The sequence below is a fragment of the Molossus molossus genome, unplaced genomic scaffold, assembly GCF_014108415.1.
Source record: "Molossus molossus isolate mMolMol1 unplaced genomic scaffold, mMolMol1.p scaffold_m16_p_10, whole genome shotgun sequence".
NCBI lineage: Eukaryota > Metazoa > Chordata > Mammalia > Chiroptera > Molossidae > Molossus > Molossus molossus.
In genome coordinates this window covers 63183615-63203592 of record NW_023425345.1, presented here as the reverse complement: position 1 = coordinate 63203592, position 19978 = coordinate 63183615, and the positions used below count along the sequence as shown (strand labels likewise).

At 42.1% G+C, this 19978-nt stretch overlaps 1 protein-coding gene across 1 annotated transcript in view; it reads right to left on the bottom strand.

Moving 5' to 3' along the window:
* Positions 1-19978, bottom strand: part of BEST3 (bestrophin 3) — a 41127-nt gene that overhangs the window by 4932 nt on the left and 16217 nt on the right. The window contains 5 exon segments of the mRNA XM_036251927.1: positions 12149-12300; positions 14187-14267; positions 17867-18019; positions 18121-18198; positions 19342-19496. Coding sequence (XP_036107820.1) covers positions 12149-12300; positions 14187-14267; positions 17867-18019; positions 18121-18198; positions 19342-19496 — 619 coding nt within the window.

Sequence of the window (19978 nt, the reverse complement as noted above, 5' to 3'; positions counted from 1 at the left end):
GGCGGTCAGACTGGGTCTTGAAGACGACACTCAGTGGTCTGTGATCTGAGAGGCGCTTTTATGAACCGCATGCTGAGGTGAAGAAGGAAGCCCTCCCTCCAGTCTTTATGCCGCCAAAGAGCAGGGTGTCCCCCACCCCAGGCTGAACCCAAGGAACTTCCTACATGCAGCCTCCCTGAAGGGGCCGCCACACCAGGCCCATCTCCCTCGTCTGCCGGGCACGGCTCCCAACATGATCGCAGGAACTGTGGTTTAAGAACAAACTAGTTCAAGGTTTAGAGCATACAGAATAGGGTACAGTAAGTCCTCACTTAATGCCAAAGGAGGTTCTGTGACCTTAAGTAAAATGACAGAGAAGGAAACCAGTTTTACTGTAGGGGAATTGACATAAACAAGAGTTAAGTTCCTACGCATCTCATAAACGTTATAGTAAAACGACATCGAGGGAGAAGACATTATCCAAGGGCCTGCCGCACTTGAAAAGATTTTTCATTCTCCAGTTGGGAGACTTGGGTACACCTTTTAAGTCCTTTTAGACTTTCTACTTCTCCTCATTTGATTTTTAAAGTGTACCCTTAGTATATTGTCAGTACAATTCTGAGGCCAAATATAACACCACTTAAAATACCCCAAACAATGATCGCAGAAATATCATATGATAGAATGTCAGCATCCTCATTATATTGCTATACATTAGAGAAGGTCAGCTGAGAAAGCTGGGTCTTATGTTCTGGAATCACTTGGACTGAGACAGGCAGAAATTAGAGATGGGGGCACTCACAGAAAGTGCCATGCAGCATTAGTGCCCAGAGATGGAATTTGAGAAGTGCCTCTGTGGTAAGAAAAATGATTTATTTTGGAAGCTTGCAGATCCAGGATTGCTGCTGCCCAGGCTGTGTGACCTTAGGAAACCCACTTAACCTCTCTGTGACTTTGCATCCTATTTGGTAAACTGGTAACAAGTTTACCTTACTCTCGCTGCCTTACAGGTTGTTTGGAAGTTCAAAAGAAATGATATGTGTGCAGAAAGGCTTTGAAGAGTAGAAAGGATATAAAAAGAACTGTTTCAATGACTGGCACACTTTCAGAGGTAGTTTCCAAATCATCATTGATTTCTTGCCTGTGATTGGAGGAAACAGCAGTACCTGCCTCAAGGTCACTCCCCTTCCTCCTTCAAGAGTGTCCTTTAAAAAATGTTACTCACCTCAGAGCTGCTACCTAACAACTAACACATTAGAAGGGATGACGATAACAGCCATTTAATAGTAAGACTAGGGCACTGGGTGAATGAAGAAAAAACATAAGGATGAGAGGAAGCTGGATTCTTCGAGGGAAGCGAGATAGGGCCATTCAGGTGGTGGGACTGCATTGACCTTCCCTCTCAATGTTGTGTTTTACACTTTTGCAGACATTGTCAGGCCCTGCAGTACATACTTAGTGTACAATTTAAATCATCCACACAGAAATATAGAAAAAGCGAGCATGGGAAAGGCTGTGTCACACCGGGCTATTTTTGAAAGGGAGGAGAAGGGTAGGTGCAGGAGAGAGAATAGGTTATGTTAAGCTCATCAGGCTAGCTGGTTATAGTTTAGTCTAGAAGGAGGAAAAGCATGAATTATTTCTACAAGGTCAGATTATTGTCTGAATTGGCGTCTGTGTTCTTCCTTTCATCTCAAGTGTTAAAAAAGCAACCACCCAACTTTTAAAAATCTCTTTCGAGCACCTACAAAACCACCAGCCCCACAGTGTTCCTTGCCAATGACAATCTCTGAGGGCGGAAGCAGCAGGGATTTCACTGAGGCTCTTGCCAAGGTGCCTGGGCTCTGAGGGGCGCAGAGGGATGCTGTGTGCCTCCTGGTGCCATAACGAAGAAGAGGCAGGGGACCGACAGCTGAGACGCCAGCCCACTTTCAGACTTCCCGGGCTATGTCTAATACGGAAAGACCCAAACAGCTCTGGTGACACTTAGAGCAAATGTGTTTTTTCAAAGCAGCTTTCTGCCAAGAACCCTCTTCCCTAGAGTGACTGGGTAGATAGAGAGCTTCAAGAGAGGGATACAACCAGATGATGCTTGCCTTTCTTTCTCTGTGCCATTTTGAAAGTGGTGTTTTGACAGTTAAAATTAAAATAATAAGAGGTCATTTTAACAAAATCGAAATGAGAAATTTGGAAAAATGGTATCTACTATGGGTTCTTCTCACGTCAGATCTATTGTTTGCAAACAGCGAATGTCCTCAGAGTCAGGCGACCACCTTGGAGGGAGCCGGGATTGTGCCTGAAAGTCCATCAGGGCGAAAAGGCACAGTGTGTGGAGAAGCGGTTTATTCACCGGCAAGGCAAAATGTGCTCTGCAAACCCATTAGGGGAAACTGCTGTTATTTTTAACCTTCTGCACTGCAGAGTCACCGTCGACACTGCAGGCAAGGATTTATAAGATGGGCAAGGCAGCCCTCACGCTGAGCGGCGAGGTGTGGGGCTCAGCGTCGTGAGGAACGTCCAGTGGACAGAGGTGGGATCCTCCCAGCCCTCCTCTCTGGCCCCCTGTTGGGGACACTTTCAGTCTAGTGGGGCATCATACGGGGAGTGCTTAGCTCAGAAAGCTGTGCACAGAGCTGGCGGCCCTGCCGCTGCCTCTCCATGGACTCTGCCTGTTTGGACCAGGCGTCAGGCAGTCTAACCTCACCTTACACCCTGGTTATGCTCATCAGGCCTCCGCCAGCTGCTGCACAGAGAAAAGGTGGCCCCCAATAGGGGTTTACCTAATGTGCTCCACCTCTCAATGCTGTTGTGTTCTACAGTTTTGTTAGAAAAGAAAAGTTAGCCACCTATACCTCTCACACCACCGAAGGTCAGAGCACCGATGGTGACACCATGTCGGCCTATAAGAGAACCTGAGTCAGCTTTAAAATGATAAACTTTATGCATATTCATCTCCTTGGGAGGGCCATCTCTCCTTTCTTTCTGGGGTATTAAGTGATAATCAATGTTCCAAGAATATATTTTTGTTCAAGTTAGATTCAAAATTCAAGACATTCTTGGTTGTTTATGGTACACGGTGCAATATTATGTCCCCCCTTGCAAAATGAAAATATTTGAATATAGTTTGCTAAGAAAAGATTACTGAATAAAATATCCATCTAGAAGTATACTCAACCACACTTTATTTTTATTTTTTTTTTGGTATGTGCCCCTAGCAGGAACCAAACCCGGGACTTTCTGGTCCACAGGCCGATGCTCCAACTGCTGAGCCAAACTGGCCAGGGCAACGTGACCACACTTTAATAAAGACTTTCCTTGCTAAAATACATATTTTGGTATATTTGAACTAATATCACTTGACTACTTCCGATCTACTAGATAATTCTGAACACTTTGTGCACATTAAATACATATTGGTATACCTGCCAAAAAGTGACTGCATTACTGTTGTATATTCTTAGAACTTTTGGAATGAAGATAGAGAAGTAAAAGTCATTATTTCTGGGTAAGTGGTTCTAGTTTCACAGTAACACATACATCTTAAATGAATTCTTCAATTCCTAAATAGGGAGAACTCTTACAAAAGTTTAAATATTTCTCCTTTACTAAGTGGGTCCTTAGTTGACTTCATGGACACATTCCTTATGATCACTGTAAGTGTGAGGAAATCTTGACATGTTTGAATTGTGGCAGAAAGCCCAACAGAACACTGTTCTTTAAACAGAATTGCAGTCAGCAGTTTCAGGTCCACGGCTGAGCACATGCTTTTAGGTCAGGACAGTTAGAGTGGGCACAGGCCCATGTGTACATCCTCATACCCTCATGACCTGCTTGAGCGACCATTTCATAATCAACTACAGACTTTCTTCTCCAGAATTTTGAATCCTTTAGTCGCTATGGATGGATATTTTACTAAGGTTTTCCAATGCCTTTCTTCTGTACTGTTGGCCGTTCTGATTTTCAAGGCAGGATTAAAGGGAGTTACTAGACTTCAGGTCTTTAATTTCCATGTATTCCATTCCTCAGAGATTTAACAAGCTGTGCTAATGGATAATTCCCAGCATTTACAAAATTGTAAGAATTTTGGAGCGACTTGTGGAGGTATAATGTGAAGACAAGTGTTCTACCTCAAGCCAGCCGTGTGTGGTAGGCTAGGCCTGCAGCTTATTTTTTGTTGTTTGTTTTAAACAGAAATTTATTTTCAGCAATGCTGGCTCAAGTCAGAGCATTCTCAGTTTGTTTTGGGGAAGTGAGGTTTATCAAGCAGAAGTGTTTACTATTGCCCAAAGAAGACCATTTTCATTTTAAAGCTTTCTAGAATGTGTTTTCTTGTTGTGCATCTATGGACAATTCTTCTTTTGATTGTTTCTAGGCATTTTTTTAAACCTTGGTTAATAGTGTCTCCATGGTTAAACTAATAAAAGGATGCCTTAATTAAAACAGCATATCAGAAAGTGTTTTACATTGTGACAAAAGACTATACTAATAAAATTCAAATGAAATAATCTTTGCTGTGTAATTGGAAGAGTTCAAATAGAAAAAAAAAATTTTCATTGCCCAGTTAATTCATAGGATGCTTTATTAAGTGGACAATACTGGCCATTAAAGGCTCAAGACAGGTATATTTATGGAAATTAATATTTTGTAAATAAAAATTTCTATTTTGCTTTGTTCAAATTTTCAACTGCCCTTTTTTCATTCAAATTGATCATTCTGAAGATGATTTTTAATATTCCCCATATGAATATTGGGAGATAGAAATTCAGCAGTCATTTAGTGTTAGAAATTACAAAACAGTTTTAGAACAGAAGCCTTTTGGTCTCAGATTGGACAGAAAGATGGGCCTTGTTAAAGCTTCCTTTGGAGTAAGACATGCTGGCGACTGGACGTGATGAGAGCTTGGCTCCTGCTTCACTGGCTGCACTGGCTCCATCTCCCCACTGCCTGCTGCCCTTGACTCCGTCCGTCCTCAGCTCCCTCCCTTGGGCTCGGAGGCCCCCTCCTTCCGCCAGGTTTTCTCTAGGACCTTGCTCTGTCAACCCCCTGGTCCCGTGTCTCCCTTATCCTCCAGTGGGCTCCTTTCGCTCAGCCTGTCTTTTTCCTTCCTTTTCCAGAGCAAGAAGATTGATCATTTTGTTTCTTTATTACATCTTGCTTCACCTTATAAAGGATTTGAGGTGGCTTATAAAAGTACACACAATGCAATAATATATAAAATTAGGTTACTATAGGAGGGCCAGACTAAGGGGCAGTGGATGACAAGATGAGACCAACAGACACGGTACCTAGAAATACATGCCCCCAAGTCCCACGGAATTACTGAAGGTGGGCCACAAATTTGATTTTCAGCTTTCAGCAACCAAAATGAAAAGGAGACCATCCTCAACGATAAAACTCACAGTCTGTAACATAAACAGTGTAAGGGTTGCCCAGAAGAGGCAACGCTTCTTTGTTTTCCCACTGATGTCTGAGATAAATTTTTCCCTAATGAAAGGTCTGCTCCGTCATGCAGGGGACAGTCCTGCAGTAAATACCATAAGGAGTGTGTATGGATCTAATGACACCGTGTACTGACAGCAGTCAATGCATCCCCTGCTGGCCATCTGGGATCGCCCGGAGATGCCTCCGATTCAGAATGTGCACGAGGGAGCTCATGGTCTCTTCCTCGAGCAGCTCCCACTTTTCCCCTCTCTCTCGTCCTTTGTTCATTACCAATCGCCCAGTTGTGTTAACGCCTCCTTTCTTCAATCTGTCCCTCATGCTGTCTCCATTGTCTACATCCCTTGTGCTGCCACCCTGGTTCAGGCCCTTATCCGATCCTGTCTAAAGCGCACTCGCAGCCTGCTAACTGGTCTCTGGCTGCAGTCTTTCCCCTGGCAGTCCGTCGGCGAGCGGCTGCTGGGCTAACCCATCTAAAACACAAATGTGACCATGTCATTTCCTAGCTTTGGGAAAAGGCCAAAGCTCTATGCCCAGACTGTTAAACCCTCCATAATCGGCTCTCATGATTCATCTCTGGGCTCTTCTGCTTTGCATATCAAATTGTTACACTAATAGAAACAGAGAGTAGACACGTGGTTGCCAGGGCCTGGGGTGCGGGTGGAGGAAAAGGGAGACTTCCATACAAGGGAATACATTTTCAGCTATAAGATGAACAAGGTCTGATGATCTAATGTAAAACATACTGGCTATAGTTGATAACACTGTACTGTATAACTGAAATCGGCTAGATTGTAGAACTAAATTTTCTCACCCTTTCCTAAAAAAAAGGTAAAAATATATGAGGTAATAGATGTGTTAATTAAATAGAGGGGGGAATCCTTTCACAATGTGTATGACTCTTAAACCACCACTAGGTATACTTTAAATGTCAACAGGTTATATGCCAACAATGCTTCAAAAAAGTTTAAATGTAAAAATTGCTACTCTAAAAATAGTATTTACTATTCCTTTCTGTCTTTGCTCACACTGGTCTGGAATGTACCTTCTGCTAAGTCTCCACACTCCTATTTGTGTGTTAGCTCCTAATTAATTCTTACAGATGCATAATAGACCCCCTCGATTTCAAGAAGCCTTCTCTGATTGCTCAGGCTGGCTGAAATGTTTCTTCACTGTGCTCCCCTCAGACTCTGAGCATTTCTCATTTACCACATTAGAACTTGTCTCCTTGGCCTGTGAGCGTGAGAGGTGGTTTTGTGTTTTGCCTGTCTCGAGCATCTGGCATAGGACCTACCATATCAGGGGTCTTGAAAAGAACGTTACTGGAACAAATGAATGAATGCATTCCATGTGTGAGGATGTAAGGGAAAACATAATCTATTACATTTGTACTTGATAGGAAAAGGGGAAAACTTACTTTATTTCAGTAATGTATATTTGGGACGTGCATAAAAAAAAGGGCAATAGTTTGAACATGTTCTGGAATATGGAGAATGAAGAAATTATCTCGAAGGAGCTTCCTTTCTATGAGGAAATGAACAGTGTGCTGAACGTGAAAGGAACACGAGGCAGAGTGATTTCTCAGGTTGCCCTTGAAGAGCGCTTTTGCTCAGTTATTGAAGGGCACTGCTTTGATTTTAGGATTTCTGAGTCGAGAGAATTGTAATTACAAACCTAAAATGTTGATATTAAAATATAAATGAAATTGTTTTCTGAATTAAATATGCTAGGAACATACACCTTACATAGAATAAGAAAACAAAAAAAAATCTTACCCAGGAAAGGATTTTATCTATTCATCAAGCAGAAAACAGTTTCCTGAAATGTTTGCATCCAACTATGTTGACCCTTGGTCTTCACCTTAATATAAAGAGCCCAGCAGCTCAGTCATCATCAGCAAAACCATCTGCGCTACAATCACCCTTATTTTATTTTCCCTTTTACCGGAGCCTCAGTCAGATGGATCGCTTGATATTAACCTTGTATTTGGAGAGTGAACAATTCAATGCTTAGGAAATGATCTTTAACGATGTTGCAGGACATCTATTATCCTGCCAGTCCAGCAAACCATTCGTGCCTTTCCTGGTAATAACACCCTGATTTTTCTTAAGACATCACCTATTCTATATGGTTGGTTGGGGATGACCACACCCCTTGCTCCAAAGATGGACAGGTAAACCAGTCTTGGCTAATCAGAATAGTGAGTATCCCTGTCCGGAGTGATTGGTTCAGGAATGAGCATGTTAATTAAGCCAGCCAATCACAGCAAATCCAGTACTCTAGTTTTAAGAGTTGGAAAAGAGTTGTGCTCTTTCCACAGGATCTGCTGAGAAGGCAGGTACACACCTGGAGCTGCTGGCTGCCATCGTGTCATTTCACCATCAAGAGGGGACAGCTGCCTGAAAGCTAAGCCAGTGGAGAGAAAAACAGACCTGATAGGCAGGGAGGGTCATAGCAAGCCCCGGTGGCGTTCTTGGACCCTCTGGATCCAGCCACACCCAAAGCTAAGTTAGGTTCTGGATGTGACCCAACAAACCTCTTTTGCTCAAGTTAGTTGGAGTTGGTTTTCTGTCACAGGCCACCAGAAACATCTCTTCTAATAGCGCAGTCATGGGAAGAACGACACTAACGGATCGAAGAGGGCATTCCCGAGAACACGGCCTTCCGAAGGCCTGCTCCTGCAGGGAGCTTCCTGCATTGCAAGGCTGTCCTCCAGTGGCCTCATTCACACAGAAATGCAAGATCATGTCAGCTTTTGCCTAACCGTTTCTTTGATCAATTGGTCCTAGTGGAGTTCATTGAAATGTCTTATGAAAATCTCCCTTAATAGGCTCTGATCTTTGCCTGTGCCTGTCCCTGTCATGCTCGTAAATAGGGCATCTTGACGAGAAGAGTCTCTCTGACAACTGATACCTTTTGGCTGCATTCTTAAATATATTATCTCCTGATTTTCTCTCAAGCTTTTATTTTCTGCCCCAAATTTCCAGGGTTAGAGTTTAATATGAATATAGCTTAGCTTTGTTTAATCTTTCTGTACCTAAGTCTGAGATCCACAATTAAGAGGCCTGTACGAGTCAATAATAATACTGTTCTATGGTTATATTGAGAGTATTTTTATGTTTATAATCTTGTTTAATTTTCCCAATAATCTTTTGGGGTGGATACTTTCTGAGGTCTTGTAAAGCCCTAACTCTATGTTTCTATATTTAGAAATAGGAGAAATACATATTTTAATACTTGTTAAAGAATATGAACACATGCCCTGGCCAGGTAGGTCAGTTGGTTGAAGCTTTGTCCTGATGTACCAAGGTTGTGGGTTCAGTCCCCCATTAGGGGCACATACATGAGTCAACCAATAAATGCATAAATAAATGGAACAACACATCAAGGTTTCTCTCTCACCCTCTCTCTCTCTAAAAGCAAAAAAAAAAAAAAAAAGAATGTGAACACTTATACAGGAATGTAAAATCATGATGATTAGGATGTGTATGTAGATCATGATAAATACCTTGAGACCAAAAAAAAAATTGTTTTAACCAACACGCAAAAACAACCAAGTGGACACTAGAACTGGAGCACAGGTAGCATTTGCAGACTAAACCGAGGCATCACAATAATCCCCAGACCCCGTCAGCGGTGCTGGGTGCTCTTCTTTTACAAGTAGATCTTCAAATACTCTGCATTAATCAATGATAGGAGTGGAGGGGAAGGTTAAAGCATATTAATTATCTAAAAACAAACTCACAGAAAAGCATCTATTAATTTTCAAAATTGCAAAGGTTGCCAGACATCCATGAAACTGTCACTGCAGAATGCATTAAAAAATGCTAAGAGTGCAAACAACAGGAAATTACTATTCATGGCCACTGAGCAATGGGCTGGGGTGACTATGAGCTCCCTGGCCTGGAAGACGCTCTGGACAGCAAAGTCCAGGCTCAGCAGTCTCTCTACAAGCAAAAGCAAGTCTAGCCTGGAGTAGGCAACGTTCTCGAAGGTATTCTTGAGGACAGGGCAAATCTCTGGCTCCTAAATCATCTTATTATATAACACAGCTCCTGAAACTCTACTTTGTCATCCTTTTGTTTGGGTCTTCAAGGGCTTTCAGCCTCAGAGGCTCCTTTGGAGGATGAGCACCACAGATCCCTGTTGATGAGGATTAGGAGACACTCGGCTGGGGTAGAGCCTTGCAGAAACAGGATGGACGCTGATATCCTGACAGTAGTGTTAAAAACAAGGCAAAGGGGGTGGGGGAGGTAGAAGAGACTGTACAGGGGATACATGGTGATGGAAGGAGGCTTGTCTTGGGGTGGCGAACACAGTACAATATACAGATGGTGTATTATAGAATGGTACACCTGAAACCTATATTATTTTATTAACCAATGTCACCCCAATAAATTCAATTAAAAATAAAAAAATAAAAATAAAACAAGTCCCAAATGGAGTTGCTTATGGCAGGCCCCACATCACCAAATAGAGACTGAAATACAGTTTCGGCTCTCCCAGAAATGGAATCTTAAACTCGTCCATCAGGAATCGCCTACACAGCGCTAGTCAGTTAACGTGGCTGATGGGCCCCTGCCACCCTGGAAGGAAAGGAACCTTGTACTAACTGACCTGCCTACCTACCTAGTGCAGCGACTTCCTTGTTCCTGCTCCTTCCGTCTATAAAAGTCATTTTGTGTAACTCCTTGGAGCTCCCTTCTGTCTGCTAGATCGAACACTGCCTGATTCATGGGTCACTGCGTAAAGCCATTAGGATCTTTAAAATGTACTCAGTTGAACTTATTTTTTTAAACACCAGGGAAAGAGGGGGGCTAAACACATTGAGGGAGGGGAAGGAGGGTCACAACCGGCAACCACAAAATGCAAACTCGCTTCACAAATCTGTTCCCTCAGCGAACAACAACCCAGTTTTCCCAAAAGTTAAAAGAAAAATTCCTCAAGTTTTCCCTTTCTCTGCAATTTTGGGAAGGCTGCTTCTTGCTTTTCTAAATTTGTCCATATTCTTTTTAAGTTACTTGGAAACCGTGGCATCTGCCTTCAGCAAAAATACTTAAACATCCCCCATATTCACACATTTCTCAAAAATCAAATACATGATCAGATTTAATAAAATTATTCAAGAACTGTGCATAATTTGCTTCAGGCCTCAGCCCATGTATTTAAAGTTCATTGTACATAGGGATAGATTGGTATGTTAAAACCAGGGAACACAGATTGATTTGTATACTAAACATAGTTGGATTGAATTATAATCCATAGTTGGATTGAATTATAATCTTTTTTTTTATCCTTATCTGAGGCTATGGAGAGAGAGAGAGAGAGAGAGAGAGAGAAACATCAATAGGTTGCCTCCTGCATGCATCCCAACTGAGGCTCAAACCCAAAACCTAGGTATTTGCCTTGACCAGGAATTGAAGCTGCAACCTTTTGGTATATGGGATGATGTTCCAACCAACTGAGCCACCCAGCCAGTGTGGACTGAATTATAATCTTAGGGAAAACTTTTGATAAAACTCATCTCATTCCTTAAGATTTGCTTGTCTCCAAGTAGTCTAACAGTGCCTGCACATGGTACATGCTCAATAAATACTTGTTAAAAAATACTTTTAAACCCTGGCCGATGTGGCTTAGTTGGTTGGGCATTCCCATGCACCCAAAGGTTGTTGGTTCAATTCCTGGTCAGGGCACATGCCCAGGTTGCAGGCTCCATCCCCGGTAGAGGACGTACAGAAGGCCAATCGATATTCTGCTCTCACATTGACGTTTCTCTTTTCTTCTTTCCTCTCTCTCTAAAAATCAGTAAGCTATTCTTTTTTTCTTTAAAACATTTTTTTTTCCAGGTAGGCAAGAGCATCTAGCAAGAATTTAATGACATTATTTAGTTTTTATTTATTTATTAAAATTTCTTTTTCTTTATTGATTTTAGAGAGAGGAAGGGAGAAAGAGAAAGAGAGAGAGATAAAAACATTGATGAGAGAAAACATCAACTAGCCACTTCTTGCATGCCTCCCATGGGGATTTGACCCACAACTTGGGCATGTGCCCTGACTAGGAATCGAATCAGCGACCTCTTGGTGCATGGGTCAATGCTCAACCACTGAGTCATACCGACCAGGCAATAAACTATTCTATAAAAAAAAAATTTTCTTTTCATTTATTCATTGTAGAGAGAGAGAAATTGAGAGGGAGAGAGAGATAGAAACAGCAATGAGAGAGAACATCGATTGGCCGCCTCCTGCATGCCCCCCACTGGGGGTCGGGCCCACAACCTGGGCATGTGCCCTGACTGGGAATCAAACCAGTGACCTCTTGATGCATGGGTCAGTGCTCAACCACTGAGCCACACCAGCCAGACTAAATTATTCTTTTTTTAAAAAATACATTTAATCATGATAGAAGTTAGATAATAAAAGACTACATAATTAAACTACTCTTCAAACTGCAAGAAAAAAAAGGATAGTTTCACAGCTATTAGAAAAATTTTCCATAGAATAAAAGCAATGTAAAATGCAAATTATCCCTAAACAAACATGTGTGCACATTTCGTATTTAAACCAGAAACTACATCTCTTTACTCTCTAACTTCCTTGCGCATATTAATTATATCTGAAATTTATAAGGTATTAATAATAGAAAGTTGTAATGAAAGTTAATGTCAAGAACAGGGCGGAAAAAGATCAGACTTACTTTCTAAATATTGATGACTTTTTAAAAATGCACTTACGCCATTTGGACTGTCGACCCCAGAAATGAGGGGATGCAGTAGTCAGCAGCTGCCAGCGTGTATGGTGGGCGAGCAGCAGAATCATCCCAGTAGATGTCCTTCCTCATCTTGGGTAAGCTCATGTGCATTTCATCCACTGCTAAAAGAGAGACCTGACAGCATTGTTGTAGTGTTAGAACAATCCAGATGTGAGTTGGAGAAAGGAAGAGAACACGCTGCAGAGGGTGGACGGGATTTGGAGTGGGATGGAGCGCAGCCTGATGAGAGAATACGCCAATGTCTGGAGTTCTTATTGGCTGCAACCAGGGCTGCTGCGGAGAGCTGTAAGGTCATTTACTGCACAGAGCACTTGGCATCGGGGTTTGGGGAGTAAGTGGGGCTGTAAAACTGCCTGGCCTGGGTTCATCAAGCCATGGGCCTCAGAACAGGGCTGATTTTTACCTGGAGGCATGAGAAGCACCGTTTTCTTTGCTCGAAGTTACCGTATTGCCTATCCTGATGGCAACCGCAAATCCCAGCTATTGCAGGAAGCTGAAGATTCTCAATATCCCATTCTGTTGATTCCATAAACACCTTCATACTTGCTATCATTTCTTATGTGCCTTGAGCTTTTGTTTGTTTGGAAAAGTATATCAACACCCTATCCTGGTTGGGGCTATAGAGGTCTCTCCTCTTGACGTTGACAAACTGATGCATGAGTAAATTATTAAGCCTCTGGGAATCCAAGTTTTACGAAGAGGCAGTGTCTTAGGTATTATGCTTCCCTCCTAGCAGACTGACAATGTGATTACTGTGGGAGGTGATGGAGAGAATGTGACTGCCAGTTGGCCCAGGAGCTGGACCTGGGTAATCGGAGGTTCCTCAGCCTGCTGCCCTGTCCTTGGAATGTATGTGCTGGTCACAGTTTTCAAGGACACAGGCTTGAGGGAACAATGTGTTGTTGACACCATTGAACTCTGTGTAAGGACTTTATGTAAACATTTAAGCTTCTGTTAGGCGGGTGTGAAGATCTACCGATCTGGTGGTTGCCCAAAACGAGCCTTGGGTGTAAATGTCCCCTTGCTCATTAAACCTGCCGCCTACTGATCTGGAATGGTCTGCCCCTTTCTTCAGTCTCTCCTTGCCCTCCGGGTACGGGGGCCATTCTGGGAACCAACAGTGACTGATGGTGAAATGTTTGAAGCTGTTTAAGGGCTGAGGAAGGGTTTGAAACAAGCAGACAAGCTGAAGGTCTTTTCACAGTCTGTGGCTCTCGGGGTAGAGAATGGTCTGAGAGTCTCCCCTAAAAGGAAAATTACCTTATGCTGGTTTTTCATGGACAACCTCTCCAGGATAATGCTACAGAGAAGGGGCCCTGAGGTCCATTTGGTGCAATTCAGGCAGATTTGAGATACAGGCCAGTGTGGCCCATGTTCTTCGTGTCCAGCTGATGGACATCTGACTGCATGATGTGACTTTGGGAACCCTCACATCAGGTTGCCATTTACATCACTATTAACCTCTCTAGGTGGCAACAGAAAACAGATTAAAGAATGAATTAAAATATTGTTCTGTTTTGAGGTGGAAGAGGCTATATAACACTAAAAATAAAAGTTACAAAGAGCCTGGCTGGTGTGGCTCAGTGGTTGAGTGTTGACCCATGCACCAAGAGGTCACCAATTTGATTCCTGGTCAGGGCACCTGCCCAGGTTGTGGGCCAAATCCCCAGTGGGGGGCGTGCAGGAGGTAGCCAATCGATGTTCTCTCTCTTCCTCTCCCGTCCTCTCTCTCTAAAATCAGTAAAGAAAAGAAAAAAAAAAGTTACAAAGAAAACTGGCTTGAAATCCTGCTTAAAAGAGGCTGAATTTCCCAGGAACTGTGCCCTTGAAGCTGTGAGGTTCAGAAGGACCTAAGACAACGTACCAAAGAGCCAAACCTCCTTTTTTTGTGTGGCTAAAGCTCTGAAATTCAGGGGCCTGCATTCAGAGTCTGCTTGGATTTAAAACACCACAAGTAATTTATTATTAATGTCTGTAAAGGAAAGAAAAGTTCATCTCACCTGCAGATTTCTGTCAATGCACCAGTTGGTTTCAAAGTCATCGTCATCTTCTCCAAAGGGGTTGATCAGCTGCTCAGCTACCTGCAGTGAGAACACAGAATAAGTCAGTCACGATGCTTGTGAAGACTCAGAATAAAGGTTGAAGATGATTCCTATTTCACCCTCTGCTTTCTTTTGTCCCTTTCACCATATGAAGCCTAGAGGGCAGTGGGTTGTTCTACAGAAACAGCCATTTAGCAGCGAGGGAGACTCGACTCTCAGAGCGTGAATGATGCGCCTGCGCGGGCAGGCGTGAATGATGCGCCTGCGCAGTGGGCCTATTTAGCGGGTGACAATGCAGGCCCAGTACAGGAGAAGCCATGGGCTTCCTGGAGTCGAAGAATTGATGTTCAGGTACAAATCAAGCCAGTGAATACTGAAGGAGCACTGACGGTGTGTGAGGTCCTGCACCAGGCACCGTGAGGGGTGCTCAGCCTTCGCTCTTAAGGGATTTGCAAAGGCCCAGGTGATAAGTCAAAATGGAAACATGGGAAAGGTTGAAACAGCAAAGAAAGACTTAGATCATGATGAAAGAAAATAATATAAAGTGCTTTCATAATTACTGGACATAACTGTTAGAGGAACGAGTCAAAGAGCTAGTAAGTCATAAAGCTGGAATTTGTCTCACTTGTTTCACCCTAAAGGATTTACTGTTCTCTAGTGAGTGAGTTTCCCACTGGGAAAAAGTTAGTAGCTTCTTAACACTCGTCTTCTAATGGTTGGTCAATATCATACGTTCTTTCCATGCTCCTGAATTCAGTAGCCTTCTTGATGAGAGATGTATATGCCAAATATGACTCACCTGTTATTCTTATTTTTTTAGTAATTCCCTTTGATTTTTAGTGTGTGTGTGTGTGTGTGTGTGTGTGATTTTTAATTGGGCCTAGATGGAAAAAAATTACAAGTGTGTAAAATAAAGGCACCATTGATTAGTAGTTGCTAGATTCTGAGACTATTTAGTAAAAAATCTACCTATTTATTTTTTTAGGATTTGAGTCTAACCACTTACAGGAGTTGTTCTCAATCTTGGCTGAACATCAAAATCACATGGGAGCTTTTAAAATAAGTGATGCCTGGGACCCTCCCTCAGAAATTCTGATTTAATGGGTGTGAGGTTGGGTAAAACCCCAAGGAGGTGTTAATGGGTGGCCCCGGTTGAGAACCACCCATCTCCCTTATACTAAGGGGCAGCCCTAGGCAGGGCCTGAACCAGTCAGCCGCAGAGCAGTATCCATGTCAAAATCCTTTGCTGCAAGTCCCAAGGGGCTGTCTTCCCTTTCTCGCCTGGGGTTTTCCTTAAATTACATGGGCCACTGGATGGGTCTTGAAAATACTTTTGTTATATTTAGAATTTCACTTTTATGGGATTAGTCCTACATATAGTAGTAGAGTCTACATTTAACTACCAAAATTATATCTATGTCTCTGAATTGACTATCTCACAAAAACATTTTTTTTTACTTTCTTGGAGGCTCCATTCCCAGCAAATAACTGAATAATATACTGTTCGTAAGGTTAGATGGATTTTCTACACTTTGAAAAGAGTTACAAATATTAGAATGGCCAAACAAAACAGCTGTTCAGAAATTGAGATTCAATCTATGGTGGAAAAACGCACTTCTCTTAGGGTTGCCTATCTCTTAATGGAGCTAAGATGGTCGTTTCACATTCTTTCCTTACAAATATCGTATAAAGGAGAAGAGCCGTGATATTCTAGCTGGCACGTCAGGGGCAGGGACTAATGTTCCTTATAGACCAGCCGACTTCAGAGCAGGGGCAGAAGAGCTCAGCACAACTCAGGGGAAAGAACAATAAAAGACCAGAATGATTAGACATTTGGGCCAATTTTGGTGATTTTTCTGCTTATAAAAATAGAGTCTAGCCCTGGCCAGGTGGCTCAGTTAATTGGAACATCATCCGTACACTGGAAGTTTGGGGGTTCAATTCTCTGTCAGGGCACATACCCAGGTTTCAGGCTCAATCCCTGGTTGGGGCTTGTACAGAAGGCAACCAATCAATGTTTCTTTCTCACGTCGATGTTTCTTTCTCACGTCGATGTTTCTCTCTCACATCAATGTTTCTCTCTCTCTCTCTCTACATATATATATATATATATATATATATATATATATATATTTGATATACTACTTAAAATTTTTTTTCTTTATTGATTTTTTTTGAGAGAGAGGAAGGGAGAGGGAGAGAGATAGAAACATCGATGAGAGAAAACATCGATTGGTCGCCTCCTGCATGCCCCTCACTGGGGATTTGGCCCACAACCTGTGCATGGGTCGACGCTCAACCACTGAGCCACACCGGCCGGGCTATTCGGTATACTATTTAATGAAACATTCTCATTTCTTCCAGTCAAATTAGTCTTACTATCTCATATTCCCTTTTATAAAATCACGTAGACTTTTGAATATATCAAAGCTCACAACGGAATCAAACTCATTATTTTGGCAAATTTTTTTTTTTTTTGTATTTTGAAGAAAATTTAAGAAATACATGTAAGTCAACTAGTATTTTTTAAGCATCTTGTATTAGCCCTGTGGTGGAACAAAATGTGTACGAGTAAAAGAAAAAAACAAAAAGGATCACTGTCATCTGGTTAAAAATGTTTTTGTCATTTGTAAAAGATATGTCTTTACTCTTTGGAGTATAATTTGAAATGCCAACATAATTTATTTTTCCTCGTTGAGAGTCAAACCAATGAGAGTGCAGGGAGCTGCAGGAAGTGCTGCTGCAGCCTGGAGGCCTGGGCCGTGCACCCAGCCTGCCAGGTCAGACGTTTGCAAAGTCTATGTTCCATGTCATTAACGTCTTCTGCAAACTGTCATTAGATTTCAATTAACTTAACGTAGCCAAAGAGGCCAATTTTTTTTTTCTTTTTGCATCACATACTGCACTTCTGTTTTGGACGTTCCCCCAAGAGATGGAAGAATCAGACCTCTGAGATTTACACACACCTCTAGGGAAAGGTGAGAGGAGGAGGAGGTGGGGACAACTACATTTTACACTGATCGTTGGACAAGTCGTCCTCACTGTTCTAACTTGTTTTTAATTTCCTGGCAAACCAGATGTTGTCTTTAGTTCTGGTGTCTCTGGTTTTGGTTTCAATGCATTCTTTTCTGAGTCTCAGTCCTGGTTTTGAAAATGGGATGAATTTAATGTTGCAGGACAGCTAGTGGGATTTCAGGGAATCACAACTAACTATTTGCAGAGTCGAGCAGAACCAAGATAATAACATGGTATTAATGCTTACATCCAATAGACAAGGCTTCTTATTTACTCTCTTTTACTGCCTTTTAGTTGCATATCGCAGTAGAGAATATCAATGCAGGAACAGTTATTACTTTACTTACATTACTGTAATCCTATGGACTGAAAAAAATCAATAGCCATAAAAGAGTCTTCTTGTAATCTCTTTGCATAAATGAGCTGCTTCAGTTGCTACAGTAGGTACTCACCACATCCCTGACGCTTTAATCCCTGGTTGAAAAGTAATAACATCTCTGAGCTATTAAATGTTAAGTCTACCTTTGACTCATGCAGGTGTGATTTGCTAGACTCAGTGTGCAGAGTTTGGAACATGACAGAGACGACACAGTGGGTCTCATGACTCTGAGACTGGTGGCTACCTTGAGCCATCCTGCATAGAAGAAGAACTGTAGGAGAGTAAAGATTGGAATGTAAAGATCTAAGTCATGCCCTGCATAGCCTTCTGTGGGGTCCAAAAACTGGCGTCCAATCAGGCACGCGAAGAAGAAGGTGTAGACAGCCAGAGTGACAACCTGGAACAGAGAAAAACCCAAGTGAGAGCACAGTGCTGGCCGCCCACAGCACGTGCCAGGTGGGCGAGAGAAATCAACGTCGTGTGCACATTGTTCGATACCTGGGTGTAAACCAGCGGGATCCCAACCCAGTCGTACCCGAACAAGAGGCTGCACCAAGAGCGGTATCGGTTCATTTCCTACACCAGAAACAGATAAAGCACGGTTCACTGAAATGACCAGTGTGATCACAAATATTTACTAGGACTAGGAATGTGGCCATGTCTTTTATGACTCTGTCTGTAATGAGGGGACTGGTTTTGTAAGGCTAATAAATTGGTTCTGAAGGCCACCCCAGAAGGAAAATTCTGAAAATAACAAGCAATGAATATCATTCAACAATGTACAAAATGAAGTATATATTAATATATATTTTTAAATATTAAGGTAAATCAGGACTTTATAGAAGTATCTCCTATTGAATCCATAATATCCAACATGACATTAGTCCAAAGTGGTGATGGGAAGGCCATGAGTAATATTTCAAATAACTCACTTTTAGCCATTTTGGTAAATTATGTGGAGAGCAGATATTTTTCTTTGTTTTTCTCTTTTGAAAACATGCTTACTATGGATCTTAGAAAAAAGAAAGAAATCCATCCTAAACTCTTACCCTCCTCCAAATGAGGATGCTTATATTGACAGAAAAAAAATCTATCTTTCTTTGAAGCAGGAAGGACTGGGATCCATTGATTCCCCCCCTCCCCCGGCCCCCGGCCATTGCACATAAATTATTATCTGATACTGGGAAGAAGAATTCACACTCATTCAAGAGCTATTTTTTAAATCATTCACTCCTCTTAGCCTAATCCAGGCAGGAGACTATCATGGCACAAATCTATCTAGACTCCACATTAAATTGTTTCTCAGGTGAATTTAGGGTTATTTCATTGAATGATAACACAGTTTTGTTTCCTGGAGCCTCTGAAAAGCTGGCTTAACCTTGAAACATTCCAGTTCGGGGCACTGACTGGGGAGGTCCTAGAGCCAGGGATGCGAATATGCTGTGCGGGCACCAGATCCTCCTGAGCCCCTGGCAGACACAGCTCATCAGTCAAGGGACGCTTTCCTACAGAGCATATTACAAACCTAATACTGTTTAATGCAGGGTTTCCAAGCAACCACTGCCAATCACTCTGAATTAGAACCTGTGAGCTGTCCTTGTCCTGCATGGTGAGGGCTCTGAATTAAAGCATATCTGTCCTGTCTAACCTGTCACATCCAGGTCCCTCTTGGTCTCTGATAGCATCTTTTTTGTGTGTGACAATTTACAGTGTACTTACAGTCATCAATGATTGCAGATCAACACTGTCCCTGATTCTACCTTCCTTCCGGGCTTTGGCTGCCAGATTTCCAAACCAGATGAATGGAACCCAATATTTCAGATGAGGAGATTTGAGGTGGTCGAACAATTTTCTTTCATCTGCTGTCATAAAACCTTTATGAAAAACAAAAATAGCTGGATTATACAGACTTAGTTTAGCATGACTACATTACTGTAAACATTTCAGTATCTACTATGTGAGTGTATAGTGGGGGAATATTAAAGAAATATAGAGGTTCCTGTTGCAAGTAGTTTATACTTGTACTAGAAATAAGGAATGTGTTGGCACAAGCACATGCATGCAAACAAACACACAGTGCGTGAACACACAACTTATATATCACTGTATGAGGCAATACATGTTGGCAATCTGTAATAGAGATGGCCATTAGGGAATAAGGTGACAATAAGTGTGACTAGGATATCTGGGGAAGGTTTCTTCTTTAGGTTTTGATTTGTTCATCTAAAATTGTGAACAATAATACTTAGAATTGTTAGGATTAAAAGAATAAAAGATGATATGCCCGGCCGGTGTGGCTCAGTGGAGCATTGGCCCATGGCCTGAGAGATTCTGGTTCAATTCCTGGTCAGGGCAT